This window comes from Quercus suber, unplaced genomic scaffold (genome assembly GCF_002906115.3).
Source record: "Quercus suber isolate HL8 unplaced genomic scaffold, Cork oak 2.0 scaffold_166, whole genome shotgun sequence".
Lineage (NCBI taxonomy): Eukaryota > Viridiplantae > Streptophyta > Magnoliopsida > Fagales > Fagaceae > Quercus > Quercus suber.
This window is the reverse complement of record NW_027069627.1, coordinates 657,741-681,277: the sequence shown is the minus strand read 5'-3', so window position 1 is coordinate 681,277 and position 23,537 is coordinate 657,741. Positions and strand designations below refer to the sequence as shown.

At 33.1% G+C, this 23,537-nt stretch overlaps 2 protein-coding genes across 2 annotated transcripts in view; one reads left to right on the top strand and one right to left on the bottom strand.

Annotated features, from left to right (window-relative positions):
• LOC111991864 (uncharacterized) overlaps positions 1-23,537 on the bottom strand; it is a gene marked incomplete in the record, with an annotated part of 92,433 nt that overhangs the window by 9,292 nt on the left and 59,604 nt on the right.
• LOC136069390 (uncharacterized) lies at positions 7,003-7,677 on the top strand. Its single transcript, XM_065777853.1, has one exon. The coding sequence runs from the start codon at positions 7,003-7,005 to the stop codon at positions 7,675-7,677; it is 675 nt and encodes a 224-aa protein (XP_065633925.1).

Sequence of the window (23,537 nt, the reverse complement as noted above, 5' to 3'; positions counted from 1 at the left end):
GAGAGCTAGAGAATCAAGTAAAAAAAAAAAAAAAGAGAGAGCGGAGAATGAGAGAGCTGGGGAAATAAAGAGAAAAGAAGTCTCTGGAATTGTTTCAAAAAAAAGAAGTCTCTGGAATCAAGTGGAATATAAAGGAAAAAATAGAGATGAAGGACGAGTGTGGTGGACAAAATGCAAGAGAAGAAAAAAAAAAAAAAAAGAGAGAGCAGAGAATGAGAGAGCTGGGGAAATAAAGAGAAAAGAAGTCTCTGGAATCAAGTGGAATATAAAGGAAAAAAAAGAGATGAAGGACGTGTGTGGTGGACAAAATGCAAGAGAAAAAAAAAAAAAAAAAAAAAGAAGAAAAGAGGAAACGTATGGATGAAAGAAAGTCAAAGAATTAGAAATCACAATTTAAAAAAATACTAGTACAATATTTATCACAAATTTTCACAATAAATTTTAAAAGATAAGTTATTATTAGCTAATATTGTAAGAAAAAATAATTTTTTTAGAAAGAGAAATTTTTTTTAATAGTACGTTAAAATTAAAATCTGTATCAATTTTTATCATAATATTTTCACAATAAATCTTAAGTAGTAAGTTATTATTAGCTAATATTGGTATAAAAAAATTAATTTTTTTAGAAAGAGAAAAAATAATTTAATAGTATGTTAAAATTAAAATCTGTATCAATTTTTATCACAATATTTTCACAATAAATCTTAAGTAATAGGTTATTATTAGCTAATATTGGTGAAAAAAATAATTTTTTTAAAAGAGAAAAAAATAATTGTAATAATACGTTCAAATTAAAATCAGTATCAATTATCACAATAATTTCACAATATTTTCACGATAAATCTTAAGTGGTAGGTTATTATTAGCTAATATTGATGAGAAAAAAATAATTTTTTTAGAAACAGAAAAATTGATTTAAATATATGAAGTAGTTGATTTAAGTATGAAATAAACTCACATAAAAAAAATAATAAAAAGTATGAAATAAACTCCCTTATATATACGTTGTCCTTTTTGGTAATTTATCCCTCAAACTACAACTTTTATAAGTGTTAGCCAAACACTCAGCTTTTTCAAAAAGCACTTTTAAACAGTTTTACCAAACACTCAGCTTTTTGAAATTCAGCTTTTTAATTATGCACTTTTTAAAAACTCAACTTTTTTAAAAATTTCAACTTCAAAAAGCTGAACCAAACTCACCCTAAATTATTAGATAGTGGCAGGCAGAATTATTGAGTTGATTAAAGTACTTTGTTTTTTTCTCCCTGATTTTTCCTCTTCTTTCCCGTTGTTTTTTTTTTGACCATATTTTTATTGGATAGTGCCAAATATCAGAACTAAAACATCTGCGTCCATACGCTTTGTGGTTTAAGATGTAAATTTTGAAAGTTGTAGGGGCTGAAAAATATTTGCAAATGTGGTGTGATTGGGGTGTGACTTTGATAGGTCATATTGTTTTACAGCTCATGCTTTGTCTTCACTTCCACTGTTTACATCGTACTTTGTCATAAATATAGATACGTTGTTTGATTTCTTACTTTTCATTTGTCCTTCTTCTTTTTTTTTCTTTTTTTTTTCTTTTTTTGAATGTTTTTGGAATATACGTGTCCTTAATTTTATTTTATATTTTATAAATATGCTTGTTTTTAAAAACTTTCCACCTTATCATTTAGCCTTCAGATTAATATTAAATGTTTTAATATTGGAGTGCATCACTGCTAATGAATAGCCCTACTCATATGAAGGCTGGTTTAAGGTAAATAATGGATGGGGGCTGTATTTTCTGATATTCAAAGAGTTAGGATTTGTTGGGATGAGGAGATGAAAATTTGGAAGGGTAGAAAATAGTTAGAATGATGGAAAAGTAGAGAGAAAAAAAAATTGTTTGATTGTGTGTGTGTTAGAATTTTATTTCCTTTTCCTTGTGTGTATGTATGTTTATTTCTAAAAAAAAAGAGTAATTGTCCTATATTGCTAAAGAGAGTGTGTTATGTGTAATATAACTTACCTCACTCTCTCTTAAAAGTTACCATGACTTTTGAGTGGAGTTATAGTGTGCCTTTGTTTTAGAACATCTTTCCCTCTATCTTGAGTGTGTGTGTTTGTTTCTCAAAAAAAAAAATTAATAGCTTTTATATTTGTTCTAAGAAGAAAAAATTGAAATTATTTTTGTTTTGCTATTTACAGTTTTAAATTTTCATTTTAGCTCATCATGCTGGTTTCATTTTTATATTAACCATAATGATTATATTTGTTAGTAATTTGACCTTTAAGTGCCAAATAAATATTGTCTACTAAGACATGTTGACGAGGTAAATAATCATTGACGAATCCATCTATGAGAATGATCGTCCTGTCACGGACGAGAAAATGCACAGGACGAGCATTGCAGTAGATCACAGTACTGACGAGGATATTCAGTCCCTTTAATGCAGTCAAACTGAACAGCTACACTTCCAGCTGTTCAGACCGTTTGAAGACATTGATGCCTCATTACTCAGATTTGAGGCGTTACTCAATGGAGCATTAAAACCTCCATAACCCCTCCAACGGCTAGGAACGATGAGGGTAGATATAAAGCCCACACACTCCCACGAAAGAGGTAAGAGAGAGAGATTGTTTATTTTATTCATTCTTGGTTCACTATAATTTCCCTACAAAGACAATTCAATATTCTAACTTTGGCATCGGAGGCGCTGTGGCAGGCACCACACTGGTGTGTATAGGAGACAAGTGGAAGGGATTAGCTCCGTCCGACGAACATCACTGACAAGTTCATTCTTATCAGTTTGGCGCCGTCTGTGGGGAAGACTTTCTTTTCGTGTTCAGACTCGAAATAGTAGTTCCCTGTTCTTGTTCTTTCCAAGATGGAGTCTAATCAGGACGCCGCAACCCTGGCTCAGCAAGTTCAAACCCTTGCAGCCACCGTTGAAGAACTAACTAAGCAAAACCAAGAATTGAGATCACGACTTCAGCAAGAGGATAATCGTTCGAAGGGAAATCAGGAAGATGAAGGAGATAGCAACAGAAGAAGTGACCATCGAAGGCCTAACACTCCCGTCGAGCAAAATTCAGATATCCTTCGGGAGATGAGGAAAGAGATGGACGAACTAAGAAACGCTATCATAAAAAAAAAAAAAAAAAAAAAAAAGAGTTAATCACTAACTACTAGGAATTTCCTATCAAGAAATTTATTATTAGACAAATCAGTGTCAAAATTCAAAGATTAGGTCGCTAACAAAAGACAATTTAATAGAGTTGATCACTTGATTCTCGAAAAAACAAAAACAAAAAACAAAAAACAAAAAAAGGAGTTGATCACTAACAATTATGAATTTCCTATTATCTAATTTATTGTTAGAGAAATCAGTGTCAAAATGCAAAGAGTGGGTTGCTAAGAGAAATTGCATCAGTGGGTCTAAAATACAAAATGTGCAAAAATTTTCGCAATATAGCATAAAATAAACCTACATCAGTGCTTGCATATCTTTGCATATATCCAACCTTGCTACAATAACCATGCATATATGCATGGTTACTGTAGCTTTACAAATTATTATTTTATTATATTTTATTCTCTCCCACAATCAAACCCTTTATCCCTTCTTCTCTCTTCTTCTTCTTCTTCTTCTTCTTCTTCTTCATCTCACACTCTCTTTTTCTTCATCTGCACAGCCGATTAACCGTTTGCCCATCACCACTCAACCAACGCAACCCACCACCACCCAACCACCGCAACCCACAGCAACATTTTACAACACATAAAAATCCAACCACAAATTCAATAGAAAATCTAAGCCAAAATCAACGAAAAATCAAATTCAAAATCACCAAAAATCAATGGAAAACCCAAAATAAACCATCAATGGAAAAACCATTAACCCAAACCTAAATCATTACCGTCCTGTGTATGCAGTCACTCACTCTTTCATAGCCATTGCCATGAGAGAAATCTAAGAGAGAGATGAGGGGTTTAAGACAAGCGGTTGAGAAGATTGTGATGATAGAGAGGCAAAGAGTTTTGTTAGGAGTTGGGATGAGAAAGAGGTGGAGAGTTTGAGAGAAGGGTTTTGCTGTTTTTGATGAGAGAGTAAGAGAAGAAACATGAGTGTGAGAGATATTTTAATAAAATAATAATAAAAATGATATAATTTAAATAAAAGAGGGTGTATAATAGATAATCTGATGTGAGAGCTTTTGATAAGTGGTTGTATAAAATAGAAAAAATGGGTTCTTATGCTAAAATAGACAGAAAATTTCACACAAATTGATGCAATTGCTCTAACAAAAGGAAATTTTAATAGAGTTGATCACCAAATTCTCAAAAAAAAGAAAAAAGAAGAAGAAAGAGAATGAAATAATGAGTTGACCATTAAGAACTATGAATTTACTATCAAGAAATTTATTATTAGAAAAATTAGCATCAAAATGCAAAGAGTAGGTTGCTAACAAAAAAGAAATTTAATAGAGTTGTTGATCACTTGATTCTTGAAGGAAAAAAAGAAAAAAAAAAAGTTAATCACTAACAACTAGTGTTATTAAACCTGGCCTGGCCTAGCCAATTGGACTCGTGACCCAGCGCATTGACCAGACTGGGTGATAAAGTGGATCAGAAAAGTATGTAATCCGGTCAAAACCGATGAAACCCATTGGGTTTTAAGAAATCCGTGTGACTCGGTTGGGTTTTATTAACCCGACTAGGCTTGTAAATTGTGTAAAATTACATTAATAGATCCACTTTATCTACTCTTTTATTATTTAAATGTGTGATAATATGGTAATTTAAACAAGAGAAAACCTAAAAAATGCAAAAAAAAAAAAAAACATTGTTCCCTGCTCACTTTTTAGTTTTTAATTCTCAAAACCTACTGCTATGGGTTGCTACTGTGCATAATTTTTTTTTTTTTCTTATGGTTTGAAGTCTGAACAAATGTACTCAGCCAACAGTTTGCATGTAAGTATAACCATATAACTCTATGCCACCAATTATCTTCTTCTTTTTTCTTTTTCTTTTTTTTTTTACTTTATTTCTTGATTGCTTTTTAGTTTAAGCATCTTTATTTATTTATTTATTTGTTGTGTGCAGTGTGAGTGTGTGAATTTGTTTCTTCTTTGAGTTTTGACTATTTTGTTGCTTTATTTATTTATTTATTTTTTTGCTTTAGGTTTTAGTTGACCTTAACTTTACTGACAAATATAAATTAATTTGTTTGTTTCTTCTAATGCTATTGCTTATGAAATACTCTCTTCATCCCATTTTTTTTTTTGTCCTCTATTTTATTTTGAGATGTCCCAAAATATTGTCATGTTTCTAAAAATAAAAGTCATTAATTTACTAATGTTCTTATTATACGTCTATTAATTTACTAATTCAATTTTTTAATAAATTTTTTTAAGGGTAGTTTTGGAAATATATACATTTTTAGAAGGTAGACAAGATAATAAATGATGTTCCCTTAAAAAGTTTGACTTTTCAAACAAGACAAAAATATTGGGACGGAGGGAGTATTGATTTTGAATTATAATGGCGAGTTTAATTTAGGCATATGCCTATTTTTTTTTCTTTTTTAAATTTATATATTCAAGTTATGATTTCTCAAACTTAATTTTATATACATTTAAATTTTAAATTTTTTTTAATTAACTCTACGGTTTGACCAATGACCCACTAGTTGAACTAGTGACCCAGCTCATAGACCGGGTCAACGTCCGGTCCTAGTTTAATAACTATGCTAACAACCATGAATTTCTTATTATGAAATTCTTAAATAATAATATATAATGAAACGTAAATATGGTATAGTAAGTTGTACCGCTTTGTTTGGGTCTACATATAATTATATGATGTATTTTCTTTAGGTAGATTATTTTTTTTTTTTTTTTTTTTTTTTTTTTTTTTTAATTTTTTTTTTTGAGAAGAAAAACTCATGAATTTTGTTGGGGAGAAATTGCAAGAGTAAAAGGGTTACAATCAGCACTTACATAATAGTTACATCTATTAAACCTAATTAATATCGTACTTTTACCATTAAAATGAAAAAAAAGAAAAAGAAAAAAAAAGTGCATTAAGGCAGTGAATACCATTTGATTGAGGGTGGAAATGTTGGGGGTTGGCCTAGGCATTAAGGCAGTGACATAAACAGCAACATAGATCTTGGAAAATATTCCATGGCTTCAGAAATTGCCAACCCACCAAAGTTATGACCAACAAGGATTACTCTTTCATGAGAAAGAAGAGCTTCCATGAAGGGGCTTGAAGTAGTTAGAACTTGATTGGAGACCATTTGCTTGTAGTGGCCCAGAAGTAGCTAAGTCTAGTGCAGTGACATTGTGACCAGAAGATTTAGTAGTGCCACAAGCTTGTACCATGGCCAAGGTCCAAGGCATGCTCCGTGAATTATGACAAAGTGCTTGCCAGTTCTTGGTGGCTCCTGAGTAGCCTCAATTCCAAGGGATGAAAGAATGATAAAGAAAGAAATTAACATAAAATGCTTCTTGCTCAGCTTCATATTATGTTTTGTTCTTAAGAACACACAAATTGTCATGAGTTTTATGTAGTTATAAAGAGGAAGGTTTTGATGTTGACACCATCCTAAGGAATCAACATAAGCTATGCAATTTGACCATATCAATTTTTTTCCCTTTATTTGAATTTGACTTTGAGATCTCTGATAGTGATAATTAAGGCTCTTTGAAAATCTTGTCACAAAGAACACCAGGGTGAGCACTTGTCAAACAAGTTAAAAAGAATAAATGATTAAATATTTTAATTTCATTGCACAGTTCTCCAGTACACAAATTATCATCAATGTAGACACTAGACATGTCCGTAAGCTCTCCCTAGTAGGAGTCCTCTCTCTCTTAGGAGTCTTCCTCTTGTGTTTCTAGCGAGTTCTCCCTCAGTGAATAGAATAGATGCCATCAACCAAAACTCTAATCAATCTCTTCCCATCCATAAACTGTTAGCGGTCCCACTCTCAGAATCTATGTAATATCCTGATTATGGAGCAAGGTGTGACAAAGGAAGAAGAGGGTCATATCTCTGTTGCAGAAGAAGACAGCGCACAGGAGTTTGAAGAATGTTCTCTGAGTCTATTTGGGAAACTGTTGACAGACAGAAAGCAGAACATACGGGCACTAAAGAATATGTTGCGATCAGTGTGGAAAATTAGTCCAAACCTGAAAATAGTAGAAGTGGGGGGGAACAACATTCTCCACATCAAATTTACAAGTGAGTTTCAGATCCAGTGGGTGGAGACAAATGGACCATGGAATTTTGAAAACAACCTCCTCCTCCCCAAGAGATGGGAGAGGGGAATGACAGCAAACAACATCAATTTCTCCCACTCTCCATTCTGGGTCCAAATTTGGGGGTTGCCTTTCGACATGATGACGGAAAAATTGGGGAGACATATTGGGAACAACTTGAGTGCCTTCATAATAGCTGATACAAGATCATGGTCAGCTGATCAAGCAAAATTTATGAGAATAAGGGTTAATATCCCCATTGACAAACCATTAAGAAGATGTGGAACAGTGATTAGTCTAGAGGGAGAAGCAACCCAAATTCTTTTCCGCTATGAAAGACTACCGATTTTTTGCTATTATTGTGGAGTGATGGGCCATGATGATCGCCACTGCACAACCCATAGTAATCAGTCAAGTGATCCACTGTAATACGGAGAATGGTTGCTAGCTCAAGGGAGTAGTAAAACTGGGGGTCCAAAGGAGGGTCCACTCAAAGCATCAGTGAGCTTATTTGGCAACAATTCTAATGGAGATTTGAGAAAGGAAAAAACACCGAAAATGGCTGAAATGGGTGGCTAAATAGTGGACAACAGTGGCGAAAAGACAGGCGGGAATCTCAATAGAGAAAAAGCAAAATGGCAGTTGATTGAAGTGTCAAAGGAGGGTGAAAACAATATGCAAAGATCAGTATAATTTCAAATTCAAAAAAATTCAAAAGATGTGACTAGGAAAAAAGAGGCATTTTTCAACAAAAGAAAAGATGAGGAAAAGAAGGGGGATATGGCACTAGGAAGCCACCACCCATTAAAGTGACTTAATGAAGATAACAAAGAAATGGGTAGAGATAGGGCAGGGACAAAGCCCAAAATAGAAAAGGAAGACTGAAGAAGTTGGCTTGGACCCAACCCAATAGTAATATCATGGAGATGGAAACAACATATAATTTATCAAGCACTAAACTAAGTCTATGGAACGAGGAAGAAGCAACAAATGAAGGCAAGCAAAAGAAACTATGCACATGTGAGTCAAAAACCCTTTTAATCTAACGACAGTTGCTACAAGGTAGCACCGTCGAGAGCTATGAATTCCTTAAGTTAGAACTGCCTGGGAATTGGAAAGCCCTGGTTAGTTTAAGTGTTGCACAAGCTGGTACAATGATGGAATCCCAAAATTGTCTTTTTGATGGAGACAAAGGTAGGCATCATAAAAATGGAAAGAGTTAGAACTAGAATTGGAATCCATATGCAATAATTAGTCCTAGTAATGGAAGAAGTGGGGGAATTGCCCTACTATGGGAAAGAGACTTGGATGTTAAGCTAAAAAGCTACACAAGGGACCATATTGATGTAGCTGTCATTGACCCGAGATCGGGGTTCAAATGGAGAATTACTAGTTTTTATGGAAACTGAGACACAAACCAAAGAAAGGAATCATGGAATCTCCTCCAATTCTTAAGTAATCAGTATCAGATGCCTTGGGTTTACTTAGGGGATTTTAATGAGATCTTGTTTGCATTGGAGAAAAATGGAGGGCCAGAAAAACCCCAACAGTAGATGGATGGCCTCAGAAGAGCAGGGAATGCCTGTGGCTTTCTTGACTTGGGTTTTGAAGGGCCAGAATTCATTTGGTGCAATCATAGATTGGGAGAAGGAAGAACCCTGTTAAGACTAGATTGGGTATTTGCAACACATGAATGGAGGAAGCAATATAGCCAAGCCAGGGTAATTCATGTTGTGGACTCAACCTTGGATCATAGTGCATTAATCTTAACTGACCAACAATACCCCTAAAGGCACAAACAAAAGTGATTTCTCTTTGAAGTAGCATGGAGTAGGCATGAAAAATGTCAGGAGATTATACAAGAAGTTTGGAAAAGCCAGCTGGGTGTGCACTCACCAATTGAGTTAATTGGAGGGCTAAAGTAATATGCTGATAATTTAACAAAGTGGAGTCAAAATGACCTGGGGTTCTGTTCAAAGAAGAGTCAAGGAAAAAGGAAGCTACTTCAAGAAGTTGTTCAAGCAAATCGAGATGGAAGCAAATCGAAAGAAATTGATAGTTTAAGAAGAGAGATTAATGAGTTGCTTGATGAGGAGGAAATTAGATGGAATCAAAGATCGAGAGTCGATTGGCTGAAACTAGGGGATAGAAATACACAATACTTTTACCACAAGGCTTCATAAAGAAAGAGGAAAAATGAAATTAGAGGGTTATGGGACAAAAATGGGAAGTGGTGTGAAAACATGGGGGAGATAGCAAATATTGCCACTGATTATTTCTCGGAACTTTTCACAACATTTGTGAGTACCCAAATTTCCACAGATGGGCTAACCTAGTAGTTGGACTCTTAATTTACTTGATTTGGTGGGTTTTTGGGTTTCCCACAATGGTTAGCTCCTGGGTAGATTCACTCAAAACCCGTTAATGTAGGTAGCCTCTCTCACCGAATACCTTTCTTTTTATGCTTAGTCACTTTTCTAGTCCCTCTTCTCTAGTGTCTAACCCCTTCTTCGTCTTCTCTTCACCTATTTATAGCTTGATGGTAATGGGCTGATAATGATTGCCCTCTAGCATCACTCGTGCAGGTGGGGCCCAATTTGATTATTCCTGACAAGAAGTTATTTTGCGTTGGGAATAGGAGCGTGGATGTTGGAGCTGGTGTTAGCCGACGAACATTGCTCAATAGTATGGTTTCCCAAGGCATTCCCAATGCACCGAGGTATAGCCGAACAAGGGTGGTACCGAGTTACTATGTATGAGGACTGTTTTGTCGTGCACTAAATTCCCGAATGATGGGCCAACGCCTTTGGGCCACTTAAGAATGGCCATGAGGAATAGTGGGCTCAAGGCCAAACACTATTCATGGGCCAAGTTGGATTGGGCCTAGGAGAAGATGGGACTCCTGCTATATACTGCACAATATCCTTTCCAACAAAAGTTGTGGAGGTTGCTGAGATAGTGCAAAGATGTATTACTCAAGAGATGAATGCGTAGTTGACAAAAGAATTCCATAAAGAAGAGATCATCCAAGTCATCAGTCAAATGCACCCGACAAAAGCACCAGGCCCCAACAATCTGTCAGCTATCTTTTATCAAAAATATTGGGATATTATAGGAAGATGTGAGTAATATCATTTTAAATACCCTCAACTCTAATGCTCCTCTAACTGATCTAAACAAAACAAATATTGTCCTTATCCCAAAAACTAACAGCCCATCTAAGATGAGTGAATTTAGACCTATTAGCCTCTGTAATGTAACTTATAAAATCATCTCAAAAGTCTTAGCTAATAGACTAAACCGATCCTTGATTCCATCATTTCAAAAAAACAAAGTGCCTTTGTGCTGGGGTGACTTATAACTGATAATATTCTTATTGCTTTTGAAATTATGCACTAACTAAAGAAAAAAAGAGACGGAAAAGAGGGCTATATGGCTATAAAATTTGACATTAATGAGGCTTATGATCATGTGGAATGGGTTTTCATTGAAAAAATTGTGGTAAAAATGGGTTTCAATAATAAATGGATTAGCCTTATGATGAATTGCATCTCTACTGTCTTTTACTCTATTCTGATTTGACATCATTTGATTGGAGGATAAAAACACCTATGTTTTATATAGCATTCTTATAAAATTTAATTTCTTTTATAAATTATACTTATTGTGCTAATTTCAAGGTTTATAAACGTGCAATTTGGAATATGACTCAATTATCATACATATAAATATGGTTTATATATAAAAAATAAATAAATAAATCACATTTATAAACTTGAAGTATGGTTATAACTCATAACACATTATATATATATACATATATATATATAAAGACATGGTTTGTGGATGGCAAAAATATCATCTCCTGATTCAAGATGGATTGAACATGAACGGGCAATATGGAGACCATGAAAAAACTAAAAAATGCTAATAATTATAAAATCTCATATTTTTATCCTTAATAACAAAACGGTGTGTATAGGAAGCAAACGGTGTGACTTAGTTGTGGTTGCTATTGTTCATCTTGCAGTTGGTTCTAGGCAGCCCAACATGCAAAGACATGGTCTTCTACTCCTCTCTAGTACACATACATCGTTTACTCTCTCGACAGTATCTTAGTTTTTTATTTTTTCAAAAATGCACACATGTTAAATTTATTACATCACAATAACAAAAATCAGGTTAAGAATTAAAATAATATATATTTTTTCTAGAATAAAATACACAAGTATGAACAATTTGAATTTTCTACTAAAGAGTATTATTTCAAGAATTTTTTAAGAGTTAATAAAATTATATAATGACTATATTTAACTTATATAGGAATTATAGATGTATTTACTATTTTAAAATGTCTCCATATATATATATATATACACAGGTTATAAGCTAGTTTTAATAATAATAAAAAAATTATGAAAGTAGGATGTTAGGAGCCGGAGAGAAGCTAAAACATGCAGCAAAAAAACCTAACTTGGGCTGGACTGCTGAATTAGTAAATTAAAAGGAGTAAGCTATATATGTGTAGCCAAATTAGAATACGTCATAATAATTTACCATCTTGATGTATTTCTATCCATGTACACTCCCAATGTACCTGAGTCTTTTTGATTAATGATATTTCGTTATTTATTAAAAAATTAAATTTGTATATGAACTATCATAATTGTAATAATAATTGTTAATAAAAACCGATAAATGAAAACTTTTCATTATAATGAGTCATTCATGTTCGAAGAGTAGTTACAACATGTTATAAAACATGTGAAGGGAACATTTCATCCTAGACCTATTTTTGATAAGTGAACAACTCGTCCTAGACATTAACAAACCTAAAAGTAAATAATGAAAGAAAATCTAAATCAAATAATCATTCATAGGAACAACTACAAACAACCATTAACAAACCTAAAATTAAATAATGAAAGAAAATCTAAATCAAATAGTCATTCATAGGAACAACTACAAACAACCATGACAATTTCATTACGGAAATTTGGTTATTCCCTACTTTTTTTTGCATGCCATAGCTCCAATACAATGGCTTCCATTATCACGAACTACCCCCGAACCATACCATATTATGTTCTACAATTTCCTTTTTTTGATAGGCATTGTTATACAATTCCTTGATGGCCAAATTTATCTTATATTACATACCTAATACCTACAGGAGGTCTACACTCTTCAACAACCACTCTTGTTTGATTAGTTTTCAAAGCTTCCATAAATTTCCTTATAAAGATTAGAAGCTATTTGCACCAAATTCATTGCTATCTAGCTTCACTCACCCACCTTTGGTTCTAATTGTACCATAACAGCTAGGCTATATTTAGCATGAACTCCACCTCCATGACATGCCCATTTTGCTAATAACACTATACCTATGGAAACATCCTGGTTGGTCTCTAGACTTCCGACGCTTCTGAGCACTCCTATATTTCATGTGTCACTGATTCTGCACTATCCCCACATATTTCACTTGAGAATCATGAAATTATTTTCCTACAATAATGATTGAGCTTATTCATAGGTAAAATATTGTGGATCATCTTTCAAGTAAAAAGTATAAGTTATGGCTGCACATTTAGTCTCCAATACAAAGAGAAGTACTTTTTTGCACGTCACAACACATCATGTTTGATATGATGTTTAGCTTAATAATTGTCTTTCAAAGCCATCATTCTTTTTGTAATGAAAATATTGCAAGCACTTTGACATGTTTGATATAATGTATAGCTATATAATTTTCTTTCAAATTCAATATTAGTACATTCAATGCATTTAGTGTGCCATTCTGGTGTAATGCGTGGACTTGTGTGGTAAAATATGTCAAAGTATTTCTCTGGAATTGGAGGAAGGAGAAAAACGTTGAAAGCAATGGGATAATGTTCTATATTATTTTCTTGGGCAATCAGTTTGCTTTTTGTGCTGATGAATGAATCAGGCTACTTATGAGCAGTTGACTCGTGCAAGTTGCATTTAAGTTACACCTGCCATGTTTGTCAACTGTTAATAGCATTTTTGTTTAGTCACATGGGTGGTGTTTCAGTGTGTTAGTGATTCCTTTGACTACTAAAACAAAGAGACACAAACCATGAAGTTGACTTAAACTAATGTAGGAGTATAATTATTGAATTATCAAAAAAAGAAAAATACAAGAGTGTGTAAGACATTTTGTCAAACACATGGTGTACATGTTCTAAATGGGAATGAATACAAAAATGCAGGAGTGAGTGAGACATTTTGTCAAACACATGGAGTACATGTTTTAAATGGGATTGAAATGAAAGTTTAACAACATGAATCCACTCAAAAAATACAAAACTAAAGAAAAAACCTTCAAAATGATCCATTGAAAAAAAATCAACATTAGAATGTTCTATTATGAAAGAGGAATCTAACTTCTCATGAGAAATAAATGGTCTATTAGATATTTTTCATAGAGTAAAATCAAGCCACATACAAATTGTTCTAATCAGGTAGAAACTGATTGTCTCCTCCATGTGCTTGATCAAACCCGGCAAAAATTTCAATAGATTGCGGTGCCCGAATCGATTTGTACGGCTTAGTGCTTCTTCTCTCACTACAGAGGGAGAGCCATTGGTGGAGTTTCTTGGTGATGAATAATTCTATGGAAGCATCTGTGGCTATGAAGTTTGAAGTTGTTGATAAGCATAAAGAGGGCAGGAAAAAATCGCTTTTTTCAAAGATTTTGTGTGGTACTTACTTAAACAATTAAATAAATTAAAAACATTAAAATGATTTGGAACATTGCTAGCCTGTGAAGTCTTGGTTCGAGTTTGTTTAGCAAAATAGAGGAATACTTATTTGAAGAAATTGTTTAGTGTGTGAGGGAATGTAAATTTCGGAGAGATGGAGCGAGAGAAAGGTATAGACATAAGAAAAGAGTAACAGATGCTGTTGTTTGGTCTTTTATAACTACCACCCAAGGGACCAAACGTTGTGTCTCTGGTTTATTATTGGCAATTTTTTTTTTTGGAACGAATTCAAGTGAGTTCAAACCCCAAAAGATACAATTCTTCAGTGTTTTTAAATGTAACGTGGCAATAATTTACGTAGTCACTTGATGCAATGAGAAGTGGTCAAAAAAAAGTCAAATGTTTCGATTATTAGTTATTAATATAGATATAGATTTGAAGATAGAGAAATCTTTGAAGAAGTCTTATCATTGGAGTATTGGAGAGGGTTACTCTCTTGAAGATGTCACAAGTCATTAAAACAATCATTAATAAGGCTTTAAAGTTTAAAATATCATGCCTAAGAAAAAATATGGCTATTGGCTTAATTAATTTATTATACAAATTAATAGTATGTTATACATAGTACTTGGCTTGGATTAGTGATATTTAGTGCATTGAATTTGTTGAGATGAAGATATGTGACTAAAAGTAGACATGTGTTATCATCGTGATGAGTCTAGTGTAACTAGACACTGGCTCAAACTTTGCCTTTTTATATTAATATAGGATTCATAATGTTTTAGCGGGTGCTACACGTATGGAAACAATTCTTATCAATAATGTTTTATGTTAAATGTTGAAGTTATCCTTGTATATGAAATGGAGTTAAAAAATAACAAATGTAAATTTCAAGCTGATATCTTTCCTATTAAAGAATTAATTAAAATAGATGAATACATAACGTTTATATTGATATAAGTTTAAAAATACCACCTAATTAACGAGTAACAAGTAATCTAATTTCCTAGATAGCTTGACAATTAGGTAACAAAATATTCTTGGAAGCTTCCATTTGCATTAACTTCAAGATAACTTGGATTGGTAGAGAAAGAAAACTATCCACAAAATATTGATAGGTACCATGTACGTATGTATTGTAAATTGTAATCACAAACGGTCCATGTACAATTTTCCGACAACCAACCAACCAACTAAGATATTTGCTTAAAGCACTCACAGTAGTGGAGCTAAATAGCTATATAGCTATTTTAGCTCCACCAAAACACAAAAGGATAAGAATTTTTTTGTAGTAGCTCAAATTTATGTTGATGATATTGTTTTTGGTGCTACTAATGATTCTCTTGCTCAATCTTTTGCAGATGAAATGAAGGCAATGTTCAAAATGAGTATGGTTGGTGAACTAACTTATTTCTTGTGATTGCAAGTGAAGCAAACGGATTTTGGAATCTACATCAACCAAGCAAAGTATGCTAGAAATCTAGTCAAGAGATTTGGACTTGACAAGGCTGCACATGCTAGAACACCAATGGCTGCAAATGCAAAATTAACCAATGATCCATCGGGTGAGTCTGTTGATGTTATATTATATAGAAGCATGATTGGTTGTCTTTTGTATTTAACTACAAGTCGGCTTGATATTGCTTTTAGTGTTGGTGTATGTTCTAGGTTTCAATCTAATCCTAAGGTTTCACATTTGAATGTTGTTAAAAGAATCATAAAATATGTTGGTGGAACTTGTGATTATGGATTATTTTATCGCAAAGAGTCAAATCTATCTCTTACTGGATTTTCTAATTCTGATTGAGTCAGCAATGCCGATTATAGAAAAAGCATCATTGGCGGGTGTTTTTATGTAGGAGCCAATCTTGTTGCTTGGATGAATAAAAAACAAAATTCTGTGTCTTTATCTACTATAGAGGTAGAATATATTTCTCCTGAAAGTTGTTGTTCACAGCTTCTTTGGATGAAAAAGCTTTTGAGTGATTATGAGATATCACAAGACACCATGGTTGTTTATTGTGATAATTCTAGTGCTATCAATATCTCTAAAAATCCCATTCAACATTTCAAGACTAAGCACATAGAGATTAAATATCACTTTATTAGGGATTTGGTTGAAAGAAATATTGTGGCTCTTGAGTATATCCCTATTGAACCTCAAAATGCTGACATCTTCATCATACCTCTTGATAGAAGTAAGTTTAAGACACTTTGTTAAGTAATTGGTGTGATTATGTGTCCCTAGTCTCCTTTGGCTTTCATGGTCCTTGTGTTGGATCGTTCTACTCTTTGTGACCTTTCTTCTATGTTGTTTCTATTTTTTTTCTTTGTTTTTCTAGGATTTGCACTGCATAACATTTATGCATTTCATTCTAAGTTGTTTTTGTTATTTCTTAAAAAAAAAAAAAGAGAAGTAAAATGTGTTTTGCATTATCTCTTGGATTTGAAATAAAGGTTGGCCAATTTATTTTTACATAACATGTTTATGTACCTTGTTTAGCTTGAATGAGCTTATTTATTGCACTTTACTAGTTTGAACTTTGTAGTGCATGTTGTGTGAGAAGATGTTTATAGTTTTTTAATTATCATTTTTTCTTGATCTTGAAGTCACATGCCTTTGATTATTGGAATTGAACTTATTGAGAAAGACATAAATAATCATATCACCACTGTTTATTAGTCAATCATAAACATCTTAGTGCATATCATAAGATTTTGTACTCGAGAAAGTGTAGCACATGCACAAAAAGAACATAAGGTGTAGCCTCGGTTGAAATGCTAAAATTGGTGTGTACATTATTGGACTATAATGAATTAAATCAATTAAAATTGGTGTGTACATTATCCTAACTACTTTAATAAGTTTCTGATCAAATAAAATTGGTGTGTACATTATAAGACAAATTAAGAAACTTATATGATTGCAAACGAGTTTTCTAAGAGATGTGAGAGTTATATGATGTAACTCTTTATGTGATAGTCTCTTTTTAATTTATGTGATGAATTTTGTAGAAATTGTGCTTGATTATTATTCTTATATCACCTCACATATATCTCAAGTTTTTGCTAGTTGCACACACTACACAAGTTACTTTTTACTAAATTTTGTACATATTATTCTGTATGCTCATGTTTTGGCCATCCAAGATTGAAAATTCCTTGATTATAATGCAAAATATGTTTGAAATTTGAGAATTTAAGGAAAATTGATTGAAAATCTTATTTTTGTAAGATCTAGGTTCAATATAAGTGTTTTTGAAAAGCATTTTATCTCAAACTCATGCATTCTATTAATAAAATACTATGCTTTAAGGAGTTTCTGTTGAAATTTGCTCTGTTTTTCAAAAATGTGTTTTTTTCCAAATTTTCGATCAATCGAATTTGTTTTTCAACCGATCGAAATTGCGATTAAAAACTTGGTTTGAATCTACTTGGCTCGATTGATGCTGGATCAATCGAATGTAATTTTCAATCAATTGAATCTATTTTTCGATCAATCAAAAATTGCACAGAGAGTTTTTTAAAATCTTTAGCTTTTCACGTGTTACACACTTTTTTAAACTTTTCAAAAGCTCTTCTCTCTCTCTTCAATCGGTCAAGGATTCAAAGCAAATTTTTGTCATTTTCCCTCTAATCTTTTGAAAGGGTTTTGTCTTCTAAGGCCGGTAAGACCTTTTGCCCCTCATTTTTCATTTATTTTCGTGTTTCATGCATTTTTTCATGCATATTTGGGAAAATTTTGAACCTATGAATTTTTGGAGATTTTGGTGTTTTCAATCTTTTCTTTCAAAATTGATCATTGGGTTTTTGTTGTGGGATGATATAAAACTGATCCTTGTAGTTTAATTTGATCATTTTGGTGAATTGGGAAAAATTTAATTTTTCTAGGGCTTGAAACTGCTCAAATTGGGGTTTTTGTTCAATTGAGCTTAATGTGATAAAATTGGCTTGTTGGGTTGATTAATTTGATCATTATATACTGTGATATATCTTGTGTAATGATCAATTGATCAAATTGTTGAGTGTTTTGAAAGTGGGATTTCAAAATTTGGAGTTTTTGATATAAACTCTATGCTCAAGCCAATTTTGTAATTTCAAAGTCAAATTAAACCCATTCTCATTGCATTAGAGCATGCATCATGGGTTGATATTGTTCATGCATCATATAGATTGTTATTTTCTATACTATTTCTATTCTAACTTGTAGTATGCCCTTAGTTTTTCTTGTTTTTTGTCTTTTGTCTATTTTTCTGTCTATCCTTTCTACTCTTTAGCATCATGGAAGACTAGAGCCTATAGGAAATCCTCTTTTTCTACTCCATCCTTTGATAGTGAGAGATTCTTGAGTGAGAAAAACCAAGAGAGGTATGAGAAGCTGAACATTCTTAGGAATGTATGGGTTGAGCATAAGGTAGTTTTAGATGAGTTTGACCCAGAAATTAGGAGAAACTTTGAGTGTAGGTGCTAGTTGCCTTTGTTGGATGTTAATCATCTTCCTCTGGCTATCTTGATTAGAGAGTTCTACTCGAACCTCTTTGTCCACTCTTATGATTCCAACACTCTGGTGAGAAGTTGGATATGAGGTGAAGAGTACACCATTACTCGTTCGGTAGTGGCCTTTGTTCTTGGGGTGCCTGTGGTCTAGCATCCGGTCTATCCTTATGATAAGTCTCCTCCTCTAGATGACATCATGTCATATCTTACTAGATCTTCTATCCAGTGGAGTTCTAATCCTAAGATTACCTTTCATGAGTTGACCAAGATTCATTATCTCTCTTTTTTTGGATTTCTTGCCATTCCATCTGGCCCATCTCTCATTTGCATATTATTCTTTTAGAGAGACGTGCATTTTTGTATGCTCTTGTCACAAACGCTCCCATGAGTTTTTCTCATCTTTCATTCGTTCTTTGATTGAGGTTCATAGGAGTAGTTTTTCTGCTCATGCTATTTTCTTCCCTGTTTTTATTCATAGGATTTTATTACATTTAGGATTAGAGTCTTTTCCTGCTTCTAAGCCCGTGCATATTATAGGTCCCATAAGTGCTACCTTCTTTAGGCAAAGGGTTGCTCAAATGCAAGCTAGCTCTAAATGCCCTAGAGTAGATTCTTCCTCTTTGGGTGTTGCACCTCCTCCTCCTCCTCCTCTTTCTTCTTCTTCTTCTTCAGGTGATCCTACTACTGATGCGTATGTGGATTGGATTGTTGCTGCTGCTCCTCCACCTTCTACTTTGAATGATTCGAACATTCGTCGTATGTTGGAGACTGTCATGATCGTTCAGGTGGCTCATGGTCAGCTTTTGGTGGACATGCTTGATGAGCTTCGATCTTTGTGAGCGGATTTGGAGAGTCTTAGACGATCACCTCCACCACCTCCTTTTGATGATGAGTGATTACGCTTTGGCAATTCGTCAGAAAAAGGGGAAGTACATTTGGATAGGAGTTTTTGTTGATAGGAGGAGATTTTTGTTGTTTTAGAGCTTTGGGGCCTGTAGATTGTATCTAGGAGCTTCATCTACATTTTTTTGGCTCTTGATATATTTTGTTTTAGTTGAGTTGTCTATGATAGGGGAGATACTTTGATGTATTTATATCTGTTTCTTATTTCACATTGTGCTATATTGATTATTGATTTATATTTATGAGGTTATTCATGATATATGTCTTATAGTTTATGCTTATGTGAAATCAAAAATTTATTTTGTTTTACTTGTATTTTTCACACATGCATTTATGTGTTTGTTGAGTGTTTCAAGAATATACAGGTTGATTCAGTCATGCTGCTGTTTACACTTACAACTGATAAATAGTAATTAGGTTGAATTTGTATTTGTTGGGCAATGTTTTTGTGACTTTGAGCACTTTGTCTAATTTGTATTTTGTCACAAATTGCCAAAGGGAGAGTTTGTTGGGTTCTAAGACTTTAGGTTTAAATATATTAGAACTTCATTTGGTAATGTTAGCAAACCATGATCAAAACGTTTAGTCTTGTTTTAGACTTGCTTAAAGTATGTTTATGTGTAAAGTTGGAATCAAGTATACTGTAGGATTTACTGTGTAAATCTACCTGACTCGATCGATCGAAACTCATGCAGATTGTTTTTCTGTAGAAATTTCCAACTTAACCCAAGCCTGTTTGATATGTAGGGTTTTATGTTTTTCCTTAAGTATAAAAGAAAAAACCCTAATCACGTTTTGTAGTTGTTGTTTATGCTGTGTATGTGAATCTCTTGTGAGATCTAAAGATGTTTGCCTTCATATATGCTTAGGATTGTCAAGAATTAAGATTATGTCAAGATCTTGATGATCAGTTCGGTTGCTGCATAAAGAGCTCAAAGATATACAAGCGGGAGTGCTTGTGCTTGCTGTGAATCTAAGAAAGAAGTAGTCCGTGTACTCAAAACTATCACGTAGTCGTGGTAGTAAGTTCTTACTCGAGATAGCAATAGGATGTTAGTAGTATAAGTTGTTATTATGTAAACTTCAATTCTTTCATAGTGGATTTATTTTATCTTGAGAATAGCTAATTTAAATCCTCCCCAGATTTTTTATCGGTTCGATTTTCCTAGGTTATCATATCATTATGTTATTTATTTTCCGCACTTTACAATGATATAATATATTTGTGTTAACTTAGATTTGAATAATTTGACTAAGTAATCATTTGGCTAATTAACTAGGTTAATCTAGTTGTGTTTTAAGGGGTCTAAAAACGTACATGCCTCTCTACCCCAACTATCTCCTTCAAACACACTCATCTCTTTCTCTCTCTCTCTCTCTCTCTCTCTTTAAGGTTTTGCAACTTGGCTTTACAGAAGCATTTAATTTTTTATTTTTTATTTTTTATTTGGGTGAGAAACAAACACACACAAGGAAGAGAGAAATAAGGTTCTAACACAAAGGCACACCATATCTCTACTTAAAAGCCATGGTAAAGTTACTGTTAAAGTTTTGGTAAGATGTATTTTTATTCACTCAAGGACTCAACTATATAGGGGCCCATTAAGGATCCAAGAAAGCTTGTCAAGAAGAGGCCCATACAGTTGCAACTTGCAGGGTTTATGGCCGTTCGTATTAAGTTTGATTGTATTTGCATGATCTTCTAAAAAATATAAACAAAAAAGAGAGTAAGAAATGGACAAAAATCAACGAATGGAATAAGAATATATATAATGATAATACCAGCCAGCACCATAACATTCTGCATGAATAGCCAATTGGTACTTCAACCATCATCAATCATGATCAAATTGCATGTCCATCAGCTACGGTCTTCCCACATTTTTTCATCCAAAGGCTAATATGATGCAACAACTATGTCGATACTAAGCTATAGTAATTGATGAAGTGCAATACTTTCTGTATCTTTTTTTCCATCTCAGGTGTCTTTTTTTTTTCCTCAGAACGTAAGCCTCTATTAATATTTAAGATTTTGAAGGTTATAATAAATGGTTATTTGTGACACGGTGTATCATCTTTGACTTTTAGAATATTTGTCCACAGTGTTATCATTAGGTGTTAACTTCTCTGTTAAAATCCTAAAAAGATAAAAATGGCACCCCCACTCATAGCGCTTTTAATGAGGAACCTTCATCTCATCCATCATGTGTTAATCATCCTCTTGTGTCACTTATCATTTTAATATAATATAAATAATATGATCATCTAATCCGCTCACTTGTGTCTGTGCCTAGTATCACTATCATATTTACAAAGGAAGAGGGTTGTGGTAGTAGGATGACGATCATGGTAAGATTTAGTCACTTTATTATGAATAGATCTATGAGGACCACATTGGGGCACCTCTCAATATATGTGGTTGATTCATACTAATTTGCTGAAGATTTATAGTCAACCAAAATTTGGGATTAAGACTTGATTGTTGTTGTAACAAAATTACCATCTTGGAAAATCGCTACTGAATAATAACAAGTAGCCTTATAAGTTATAACAACAACAAACTTATTCTAGTTTGTGCAGAGAGCCAAAATATAAGTTTAAAAAATATTTTTTTCACCACACAAATTTATAAGACATAATGATAACATGCAGTGATTATAGATAGCCTAAACTCATCTTGGAAATTGTTCGATCAATTGCATAGCTTAGAACAATTGCTAAAATGGTTAAAAATAAAAGGTGTACCACTACAACCTGAGAGAGAACACAAACAAAAAGTACAACATATAATAGTGATGAAGAAGATGAAAGTTGAGAATTGAAAAAGAGATATGTACAGAGAGCATGAGAGAAGAACCAAAACACGTTCATCTCTCTCTCTCTCTCTCTCTCCAAGATTTCGTAACTTGGTTTTACCAAACATTTGATTTCCTAAAAAACTAAAGCAATTGCTAAAGTTACGGTGAAATTACCACTCCTCTTCATGTGTTGCACCTCTCTCGCCCAGCTATATCCTCCCAAGTCCCAACACACTCATCTCTCTCTCTCTCTCTCTCTCTCTAACCAAGTATATTTACCGAAACATTTTTTATTTATTTCCTAAAGCTCTTCAAATTTCAATCAACCCCAAAAAAGAAAACCATATATATTCTCTACAATTTTATATTCTAAACACTTCTCTCAAAAATCTTGGCCCCTTGTCCAATACAATTTTACATTGATTTCATTCTAAGAACATTTGCATCAAATGTTGTAAAATCGCATAAGACCCTAAATCAATATATACATTTGATTTTGTGTATATATTTCGATTGCATTCTAATGTATTAGGAAACAATGATTTTATATCTTTTTATTTATTGATAGTTTATGAATACTAAATGGATGTTTATTTCAATTTTCATGATTATTTTTTTACTTATGCTCTTGCCACCTAACTTAAAATCTTGGTTCCTTCTCTTTACCCAAAAGATACTAAAGCTACTGTAACGATCCAAGGAAAAACACTAGTCACATCTACACTATACCTCAAAAGGACTAGTCACAATTGAGATTCCTTGTAGTTGTTAATAAGGCTCAGTTCAACCCAGTAAATACCCAATGTGGGACTCATCACATAATCAATCAATTAAATTGGGGCATCACAGCTAATGTTATGGCATGTTTGGTTGGGATGATTTTGAGGAGAATGGAAAAAAGCAAGTGGAAAATAAAAGAGGAAATGGTTAGGAGATTATTTGGCTGGAAAGAAGGAAGAGATAAAACTGATAAGACTTGGTTGTTTTCTCTATTACTCACCAAATCACGATTTCTCTAAAATAGTGAGAAAACAAGAGATAAAAAGTTGTGCAAGTAAAGACTATTTGGTCCTTTGTGCTTCTTTGTTCGTTCTTCCTTTTTTTTTTTTTTTTTTTTTTCTCTTAAAAAAAAAAAATAATCTTTGCTCCTCCTGCTTTCCTTCTTCTTTCTTCTTCTTCTTCTTCTTCTTTATTATTATTATTATTATTATTTAGTTTTTACTCCTGTGAACCTACTTCCTTTCTTCGATTTCTATCTTTAGTTTTTTTTTTTTCAACTCTTTCTTTCTTCAATTCTCACTTCTAGTTCTAACTCTTTTCTTTTCTATTTTTACTCCTTCCTGCTTCCATTTTAAGCTTCTTTGTTTTT

What these genes read in the sequence shown, in the direction of transcription:
- LOC136069390 (XM_065777853.1), top strand. Translation starts at nt 7,003, where the DNA reads ATGGAGCAAGGTGTGACAAAGGAAGAAGAGGGTCATATCTCTGTTGCA.